General features: G+C 39.3%; 1 protein-coding gene across 5 annotated transcripts in view; it reads right to left on the bottom strand.

Moving 5' to 3' along the window:
- Positions 1-10,773, bottom strand: part of CFAP43 (cilia and flagella associated protein 43) — a 115,249-nt gene that overhangs the window by 77,616 nt on the left and 26,860 nt on the right. For all 5 annotated transcript variants that reach the window (XM_033183582.1, XM_033183596.1, XM_033183573.1 and 2 more), the window contains 4 exons: positions 10,454-10,604; positions 5,895-6,054; positions 4,182-4,249; positions 1,903-2,034 (listed from right to left, as the gene is read on the bottom strand). In XM_033183582.1, coding sequence (XP_033039473.1) covers positions 1,903-2,034; positions 4,182-4,249; positions 5,895-6,054; positions 10,454-10,604 — 511 coding nt within the window. The remainder of the gene's footprint in view (positions 1-1,902; positions 2,035-4,181; positions 4,250-5,894; positions 6,055-10,453; positions 10,605-10,773) is intronic.

Here is a 10,773-nt window from a genome sequence, read left to right as displayed (position 1 = left end):
TGAAAGAAGCCATAAACAATACATACGTGGGTGTGGCTATGTTCCAATAAAATCTAATTTGAAAAACATGTAGCAGGCTAGTTTTGCCCCATGGAGCTATAGTTTGCTGACCCCTGCAACACATTGAAGATATTATTCCACTATTTCTTACTTACATTATTGCCACAGAGAAGTCAGCTATTAGTCTAATTGAAATTCCTTAGAAGTAATCTGTCTTTTCTCTGATTGCTTTGAAAATTTTCTCTTTGGTTTACAACAGTTTCACTTCGGTAAGTCTGAGTGTGGATATCATTTTATGTATTCTGTTTGGGATTCACTGGACCTCTTAAATCTGTAAATTCATGTCTTTAACCAATTCTGGAAAATCCCCAGTCAGTATCTCTTCGATTATTGCCTCTGTCCTACTTTCTCCTCTCTGGACTCTAATCAAACATATGTTAGATCTTTTCACTGTATTGTTCTTATCTCTTATGTTCCCTTCTGTATTTTCTACCCTTTTGCTTTTCTAGGTGACATTCTGAATAACTTCTTCTGATCCATCTTCGAATTCATTTATTCTCTCTTTGGCTATGTCCAACATTTTGTCAGACACGTTCATTTAATTTTTACTTTGCTAGTATATTTTTCTTCTTTAGAAGTTCTATTTGGGTCTTTCCTCCTTCTTTTATGATATCTTTTCCCTAGTTTTGTGTTCTCCATAGATATTTTCAGTTAGTCATTTATTTATTAAAACATAAGTTAGGCCGGGCGCGGTGGCTCACGCCTGTAATCCCAGCACTTTGGGAGGCCGAGGCGGGCGGATCACAAGGTCAGGAGATCGAGACCATGGTGAAACCCCGTCTCTACTAAAAAAAAAAAATACAAAAAAAAAAAAAAAAAAAATTAGCCGGGCGTGGTGGCGGACGCCTGTAGTCCCAGCTACTCAGGAGGCTGAGGCAGGAGAATGGCGTGAACCCGGGAGGCGGAGCTTGCAGTGAGCCGATATCGCGCCACTGCACTCCAGCCTGGGCGACAGAGCGAGACTCTGCCTCAAAAAAAAAAAAAAAAAAAAAAAAAAAAACATAAGTTAGCACAGTTTTTTTTTTTTTTAAAAAACTTCTGTTAATTATCAGAAACAAAAGTCTGTCCATATTTAAATTTAAGTTTCTTTTAGGCAGAAAATCATTGAATTTTGTTTGTAATTCATCTAAAATTATTGTATAACAATATAAATATCTGCTAATCTTGATGCCTGAAGATCATTCCATTAATTAGGAACCTTCCTAGCAGTATAATTGAAGTAAATGTTTGTTTTAATCTTGCAATAATTCATTTTTCTTATAGAACCCACATTGTCTTTGGAGAACAACCTATGCCCCAATCTCAGTTCTCATTTAAGTTGGTTGACTCTACCTAGCATCCAAGGCTAAGCATGTGACTTAGGCCTGGCCTATGGTACAAGCAACTGACCCAGGGGAAGACACGTGATTCAGTTAGTTCAATGAGTCTAGATTCCAAGACTTTTTTTTCTAGCTGATATCTTTCCACCAGGGACATCAAGCAGGCAGAAATATAAGCTAGAGCTGCATATAACTCTTAACACCACACGGGGAGAGTCAGCATGGAAATGGAGGCAGCAGAGAGGAAACAGAGCCAAGAGATGGAAATAAACAAGGCTTGGTGGCATCATGGCAACTCTTGTATTCAGATTCACTCCTTGCCCTTTCAGTTACATGCACAAAAATAAACCAATAGCTCTTTGTAATTTAGGCCTTTTAAATTGGGTATTTTTTCATTTACAACCTAGAGTCTTGACTAGTGGAGTACCACTGCGCAGCACACTCTGCTCCTCATTCCTGTCATGTAATGATGATAATAATATTATCTGAAAATCACATATCAAGAAATTACCCTCCAACATACCTTGTCTGTTTGAATCAGAAACATTGTATAATTGGGAGAAAATGTCATATGTTCTACAGGTCTTTCAATCTCAAGAAAATTCTTGATCACGTAACTTCCATCTTTAATAATAAAAGAATACACAAAGCCATCCTAGAGATGAGTGAGATAAATGTAGAAAATCAGTCTTAGTCAATGCATAGTATACTTGACTCATCAGACAATTTAAGGCTTATTGATTACTTCTACTGTTTATTTGGAGTCATCATCTATGTTTGCATAGATGCACTGTCCTCTCATCTTTATTTAGATGACTTTTAACTATGTTCCCTGGTCAAGCTTCAGTTTGATCTCTTTTGTGATACATTTTTCAATTACCTAAAACTTTACTGACATCTCCTTTTTCTGAGTTTCTCTAGTATCCCTCTTCTTACTACATTCTTCACTACACAGGAGGTAGGAAAAATGAAGTAGAGTTTGTGTGGCTTGTATATAGCAGTTTCTTTGTTGAAAGGACACTAGCCCTCCTGTATGCTCTTTCATCATTATTATGTGCATTTCTTATCTCCCTAAATGACCCAAGGGTAGGGGGTGTGCCTTTTATTCCCTTCGGATCCTCTTTTTCTGTTCCTCACACAGTAGTAGAACATAGCAAGGATCCAATATAAATGGGCTGGTTGATTGGTTGGTTTTGAATAGATTTAGGTTAATTTTATTATTCTCAAGAGGAATTTGAGTTATTTTTACAATAGTGAAAACACTTGGAAGAAATTTATTTATCATTTTCTAGATTAGACATCTTATAACTAAGAGTGGGAACTCCAGGTAGCTGGGTTCGAATGCTTGGGCCCTGGAAGGGAAAGCAGGCAAGGTGCTTTTTTTGAGCTCATCTTTATTCTCTATCGCTCACCAGAGCAAACGCTATAATCATTCCTTTAAAGGGGGTTAAACAAACATCAAGGGTGGTCTTGAAGAAGACAAGAGTCATAAAAGCCACAAATGCAGACTAAATGGAGGAGGAGGGGATAGTCTACTGCAAGGTTGGGGGAGTTAAGTGTAGGTGTATATGCTCTAGATGGCTTCCTGAGGGTAGAATGTCTCTCACCCTGATGTCACTGCCTAGCTACCCTCAAGGTCCTGGAGATGTCATCTGTGTCAGTGAAATGGACTATGCTAACATCTGGGATAGTTACAACTAGACCTGGATTTTAGTATAGGTCAGTTCCACACCTTAGCATTGTTTACATTGATTATAATGGCATGGAAAAACATGGTCTGGGCCAGGTGCGGTGGCTCATGCCTGTAATCCCAGTACTTTGGGAGGCCGAAGGGGGCGGATCACGAGGTCAGGAGATTGAGACCATCCTGGCTAACACGGTGAAACCCTGTCTCTACTAAAAATACAAAAATTAGCTGGGCATGGTGGCGGGCGCCTGTAGTCCCAGCTACTCTGGAGGCTGAGGCAGGAGAATGGCATGAACCCGGGAGCTGGAGCTTTCAGTAAGCAGAGATTGCGCCACTGCACTCCAGCCAGGGAGACAGTGTGAGACTCCGTCTCAAAAAAAAAAAAAAAAGAAAAGAAACAGAAAAAGAAAAACATGGTCTGACTCCTTTTATTACTTACTGAGACTGAGTTCTATAAATGACAGCAAAGACTTTGGAGTTTAACACAGCTATGTTCAAGCCCTAACTTCCAATTACTTGCTGGTGAACTCTGTAAGATTAGATTCCTTGTCTGTTAAAGGAGGATGTCAATAGCTTCTATTTGATAAGGTTGTTGTAAGGACCTATCAGATAATACAAGTAAAGTACTTAGCTTGGTGCCTGGCACAAAGTAAGCACCAAGGAAATGGAGGCTATTAATACTGATTTAAATATCAACAATAACATTATGAAACATGTAAGCTAAATGGGCATTCACAAAAGTCCAAGCTGCAGCTTAGACAAAGGGCTCCAAATTCGTGTCTGATAACCTAATACATTAAGTGTAGAAACGAACATGGAATTGGGTTACAGATATTAGGTAGTTTTTCATTGCAGAAGGGCAATGGATTTTTAAATTATATTTGTGTTTGTTTGCAGTAATATATGGTAGTTCATTATATTGTTCCCTCTATTTTATATAGATTTGAAGTTATTCAAAATAAATCTTTTTTAATAGTACCCAAAGAGGAAACCATTTTAATTAATAATGTGACAGATCTGACATCCTAAAATGTGGCTCATAATAGTAAATGGCAACACATTGGAATTGTGAATTTTCTTTAAACCAATTAATTTTGAGGAAAAAAATACATTACAATTCCAGAAGCCAGCACGCCCTCCTTCTGATACACCAAGGTTACTGGACTGATAAAATTTCTTCTGTCTTTTGGAAAAGAAAAACAAGGTAAAGCAGGTGACACATAATTAAAAGTACAATGTAACAATGAATAATAAAAGCTGCTTTTACTGATGTAAATCATAAAAGTTGTTTTTGAATTCTCTATCATCAGATCTATGTAACTAACGTAGATGCTAGATTAGAGAGAGGAGCAAGGCTGGAGGGTACAGTAGGAGTAAAGGGAAGAGAGAAAGGGAGTAGAGAGGGAAGTCAAACCTCATGGCCTCAGTTTTACAGGGAAAGTGAGTCAGAGAAAAGGAAAAAAAGGCAGATGAGGGACACTGCAATGGGGAAAACTTGCTGGAGGGGGTGGTATTGGAGCTGGGAACTGGCAGATTCAGAGACAATAAATGCCAAGGGAATAAGCTAGAGGCATGTCTGTGAAATGGTGAGAATAAACGACTGGCTCAGAAAACTCATACTAGGGCATAGTTGGAAATAATACTAACAGCGTAGGTAGGATCAGATTAGGGAGAGGGTGAAATCAAGGCAAAGCAGTTCTTGAGCTGGGTGTTAAAAGCGGCCTTCAAAAAGGCAATTTGACAGAGATAAGTTGCCTGGTTTGGGTCAGATGTATATTAAGGTCAGTGAAGTCCATCCTAAGGTTGTTACAGAAATCAAGGTGTGAAATAGTAAGAGCAATGGAAATAGAGAATGCTTTGGACAGGTTTGAGGAGCTTGCCCTGGCAAGGCCCCCTCCTCCCAGGGTCTACATCTACCACTCAATGAGTAGACAGTGGCTCCTGTGACCCAGGCCCAACCATGGCCACAGCTGATGGGGTCAGGAATAGACACTATATCTAAGGCAGAATAGATCAGGTTCTCTTTCAGATTCTAGCTGAGCAATATGACAGAGTGTGGTGGCTCCTGCCTGTAATCCCAGCACTTTGGGAGGCTAAGGCAGGCAGATCACTTGAAGTCAGGAGTTCAAGATCAGTCTGGCCAACATGACGAAACCCCACCTCTACTAAAAACACAAAAATTAGCCGGGCGTGGTAGTGGTAGTGTGTGCCTATAATTCCAGGCACTTGGGAGGCTGAAGCACGAGATGGCTTGAACCTGGGAGGCAGAGGTTGCAGTGAACCAAGATTGCGCCACTGCACCCTAGCCTGGGTGACAGAATGAGACTCTGTCTAAAAAAACACACAAAAAAACAACACTTCTAACTGAGCAATAGAAAGGTAATTTTCAAGATGGCTTTTGGGCTTAAGAGATGATCAGCCTGGAGAAAAGGGTTGGGATAGGGGGCAGGAAAGTGTATGATTAGCAGACTAAGCAGAATGGGCATACGTATAGAAACGGACACAGCACAGTAGCCAAGAACTTGGACTCTGAGGTCTTATTGCCTGGGTTCAGGTGTCAGCTCCACAGTTTATGTGGACTGGGCCATGTTTCCTAACATATCTCTTCTGTATCATGGAGATTAATGTGTCTCTTCTTATAATGTTGTTCTGAGGATTACATGAAATATGCATATAAAGTGATGGTAGAATGCCAAGAGCATAGTAACAGCCAGAGAATTAAGAAGAAGGAGGAATCAAAGATGTCTCCAGGCAAGAGAAAAATAGGGAAAACCAACAAAACCAATACCCATGGCTATATGGGAATATGAAGCAGGACAGTTTCTCACCCAATGGTGATTCCTCTTCTAGCTTATTAAGCACAGTCACTTTCAAGGTGTCTCCATTAATCATTAAAAGATGACCCTCTTCACAGCCAATGTACAAGTCACTTGTTGGAGTCCAGCAATGCATAGTCGGGTGAAGCAAAGGATATAGATCATCTTTAGGCTTCAGGGAGAGAATAAAACCTTGTGTTAAGAAAACATCGGCCGGGCGCAGTGGCTCAAGCCTGTAATCCCAGCACTTTGGGAGGCCGAGACGGGCGGATCACGAGGTCAGGAGATCGAGACCATCCTGGCTAACACGGTGAAACCCCGTCTCTACTAAAAAATACAAAAAAAATTAGCCGGGCGAGGTGGCGGGCGCCTGTAGTCCCAGCTACTCGGGAGGCTGAGGCAGGAGAATGGCGTGAACCCGGGAGGCGGAGCTTGCGGTGAGCTGAGATCCGGCCACTGCACTCCAGCCTGGGCGGCAGAGCCAGACTCCGTCTCAAAAAAAAAAAAAAAGAAAACATCATGGCTAAGAGCCTAAGAAATGCCCACTAGAACAACTGACAGAAAGGAACTATCCCTAACCCCACAGACACAGAAAACATAGGAACATTGAGCATTCATCGTAATAATTTTTTTAAAGGACAGATTGACTTTAATTTATTATTTGTATATTTCATGCCCTCATAGCCTTAGATAGTTAGAAAATAAATAGTTGGGTAACAATCTGGTCACCCAGTGGATCAAGAAAAAGGAAAACCACCATTCCCACTCCAAAAAATTAAACTGCTGCTGAATAATGACACTTCTGTGGTGTCTGATTGAGATTTGACTCACAGGGAAAAGAGTTATTCACTGTTATCACCATTATTGAAAAGTTTCCTGAGTTTTTTTTAATGACATCTAACCTTAGAATATAAATCACAAAAAGACAGACTTATCTGGAATGACAATAGGATCAAAATTGTAAACAAAACAAGAAAAAAACACCATGTCTCTCATTTGCACAATACCAATGAATCTGTGCATACATATAAAACAAAATGTGAAGATTAACATTTGAAATTTTCTGGCCTTGGTATGTTAAACTAGTATTGTATGAGGCTTTTTTTTCTTTAAGACAAACCTGGGCTTGTCTTCCTATTACTTTTTAATCAATAAATATATTCGATGACATTTTAAAATGAATGTGAGTATATGGATTATGTAAGCAGAAACAGCTTATAATTCTAAGATATTTAAAAATAAAAGGTACCAATAGTGTTTAGAAATGTTTGTTGACAATACCATCTCCTTTTTCAGTCCTTTAGAATCAGAAATAATTTTGATCACATGACAAAACATGAAAAATTGCAGTCCAATTTAATTGTGCTTTAGAAAATGTAAAAATCCATATATGTTTCAAAATATTTGACTTTCTAAAAGAGATTCCTATTTAGCAACATCTGTTTGAAAAAGTTAAAAAGGTAGATGGAAAAAAGAAATTAGACACTTGAGATTAAGTTCATGATCTTGGATCCAATTTCTGCCAGATAACATCTGCCTTTGATTTCCCCCATGCTCCGACTTAAAATTGGATATATTTCTAATCCCCTAAATAAGTTGTGTAATGTGACTCAGGGCTATTTAAAGGCCTGTAATGTACCCTTCTGGCATTACCTATGAATAGATAATGGGATTATTTAATGTTTGTAATTTTTTAGGAGTCCACAACTCATCCATTTTTAAGACCTTATAATCGAATCATTATTGATTCCCTTGCCATTGGTACCCAGATCACAAGAAATGACATTGAAGGAGGGAATAGAATCAAGACATTTGAGATCTATTTTTGGTTATGCTTTCACTCATTGTACAGACATTAATTAATGTTTTAAACATTTTCCTCACTTTATTATGCTACAAAATGAAAAAGTAAACTACTGGGAAAATGTCTAACTTAAATACAAAATATATGGCTTTATGAATAATCCCTGAATGATTTACGGATGTCAAACTATAACATTACATTTCTGCTTTCAGAAAAATTTAAAATATACTGAGTACACAAGTCCTAGGAAATAAAGATGTCTGCCCAGACAATACATCCACATAGCAAAACTGCATGTGTACCCCTTAGATTTATACAAATAAAAAAGGTTTTAAAATAAAGATGTCTATTATGAGATTTAAAAATAGTAACTCCATAGTTGAGTATTTAAAGAAGACATTTCATAGCATTTCTCAAATGACAAGGACAATTGCCTGAATTTTAAATGTTTTATGCAGAGTTCATTATGTTTGTACAAAATGTGAAATATAAGGGCTCCTACACATATTTTCTGCCCAGAAAAAACCAATTTGAGATAGTAGAAATTTAGGGGCTCCAGGTACCAAATACTAAACACAGAAAAATTGGAGCTGCAAACCTTGATGGCTGATCTCTTTGTTCTTACTTTGCTGCCCCACTGTGGCTGAATGCAGTTATGTCTCCAAGGCTGAGACCTGTGCTATAAAAGGAACTACAGTATCCACAGGGGATGGGTTCCAGGACCCTCCAGCGAAACCAAAATCTGTGGATGCTCAAGTTCCTTATATAAAATGACATAGTATTTCCATATAACCTACATATATCCCCCTGTATATTTTTTCTTTATTTTCAATGTTTTTATTTTGTTTTTTCTCCCATATACTTTTAAGACATCTCTAGGTCACTTATAATACCTAAAACAATATAAATGCTTTAGAAATAGTTGTTATACTGTATTGTTTGGGAAATAATGAGAAAAAATAAAAGTGTGTATATATTCAGTACAGATGCAACCATACCACTTTTTCCCGAATATTTTTGATCTGCAGTGGGTTGAATACACAGAAGTGGAACCCATGAATGCAGGAGATTGACTATAATCTCTTTCCATAATTTAGAAATATAAAAGGAAATATTGAGGGCATGTAACCCTTTCTCTTGTTTGCCACAGAGATTTTTTTAATGAACTAATCCTCATATTGAATTATTTTTATTTTATTTTATTTTATTTTTTGAGACGGAGTCTTGCTCTGTCACCTAGGCTGGAGTGCAATGGTGCGATCTCAGCTCACTGCAACCTCCACCTCCCAGGTTCAAGTGATTCTCCCACCTCAGCCTCCCAAGTAGCTGGGATTACAGGCATCTGCCATCATGCCCAGCTAATTTTTGTATTTTTGTAGAGATGGGGATTTCGCCATGTTGGCCAGGCTGGTCTTGAACCCCTGACCTCAGGTGATCTGCACGCCTTGGCCTCCCAAAGTGTTGGAATTACAGGCATGAGCCACTGTGCCTGGCCCACACTAAATTATTTTTAACATTCATAGCTTAATTCCATGCAGTAGTCAAAAACATTCAGGAACCTCCACCTCCTCTATCCTCTGCTGAGAATTTAACACAAGGGTAAGCATAGCAGCTTCAAGAGGGCCAAAAAAGTGGAGCTCCTCCCATTATCCCAAAGGTCTTGCAGGTGCTGCCCTCTGTTCCCTGCCTCTCTCTTGAACAGCACCCCACACCTCACTTCCCCTTCATTTATCATGCTCCAGCCATATGCATCTTTTCTCAGTTCCTCACACATACCAGTTTCTCTTTTTCCCTTAGGGTCTTGCACATGCAGGTCCTTCCACATGAAACATTCTTTATCCTGCTTGTAACATGAGTAATGCCTCCTTGTCCTTCAAATCTCAGCTTAAGTGTCATCTCCCCAGAGGCCTTCCTTAACCAGCCCATCCCTTCCTTGCTGCCCTGTCTCCATTTACTCTGTTGTGATAATTATCACATTTTGCAATGATTTGATATATCATTAAATCATTGCAAAATGTGATAATTATTACAAAAGAACAATACTCTTTACTTTTGTTGTTGTTGTTGTTCTGTCTTCCTGACAAGAATGTAAGCTTCATGAGAATTACATGGAGCCTGCTTGGCCACCATGTGAATCCCATTGCCTAAAACAGTGTCTGCTACACAGAAGAAACTTGATAAATCTCTGTTTAATGAATGAATGGGTGTATAATACGTGGCAAACTCTCCCTTTTGATGCTTTCTTCTGCTGTTTCGTATGGCCTTGTTCCTCCCTCCCAGGTTTGCTCTTACTTCTGTGACTGCACCTTCTCAGAATTCTCTTTCGCCCCTGAATTCAGCAGTCAGCTGGCTCTGGCTCTCTTCTCTTCCCCTGCACCCTTTCTCTCTTTGCTCATCACATCTGCTCAGTGCTCCCACCGTCCTATCTGTAAGAATCACTTCTCCTCCCTAACACTAGGTCCACTTTGCCAACTTCCACCCAGCATCTCCGCCTGGGCGTCTTCCCTGCACCGCAAATTGAGTATGCCCAAAATGGAAATCACACCTGGGCCCCCTGTTTCTGTTAGCAGCCACCATCATCCCAGTCATCCAAACTCAAATCTCCAGAGTCTTCATCTCTCACAGTCTCTGTGGCTAATCTATATTAAAAACCAAGATGATCCTCTGTATCCTGTATTTCTCAGGGGATGGTTATAACAATCAAATGAGATCAGGCTTCCTAGACCTCAACCCATTAGGCAAACAGGAAGAGGTGCCAGGTACTTACCCGGAAAGTCTCTGCCTCTTCGCCTACTAGCCCAGCGACGGCTGACAGTGGCAGCACAGGTCCATAGATGAGATCTTTCGGCAACGACTGGGGGAAAACGACATCTGTTTCATTAAAAAATGACCCATCTTCTAGAGGTAATTTTACCGACCTGTAGACAAAAGAGGCATCAGAACAATCAGATGAACAGAAACTTCTTATTGATGCAACCACTGCTTATCAATGTAAGTGAGGTGGGGAGGTATTATAACTTACAAAAATCAAATAAAAAGATAAAAGCCACATGATAGATTTTAAAATACATAACAGGTTGTAAAAAG

The sequence above is a fragment of the Trachypithecus francoisi genome, unplaced genomic scaffold (genome assembly GCF_009764315.1).
Source record: "Trachypithecus francoisi isolate TF-2019V2 unplaced genomic scaffold, Tfra_2.0 Contig01579, whole genome shotgun sequence".
NCBI lineage: Eukaryota > Metazoa > Chordata > Mammalia > Primates > Cercopithecidae > Trachypithecus > Trachypithecus francoisi.
The sequence above is the reverse complement of the archived record's forward strand: the minus strand, read 5'-3'. Positions and strand labels throughout refer to the sequence as shown.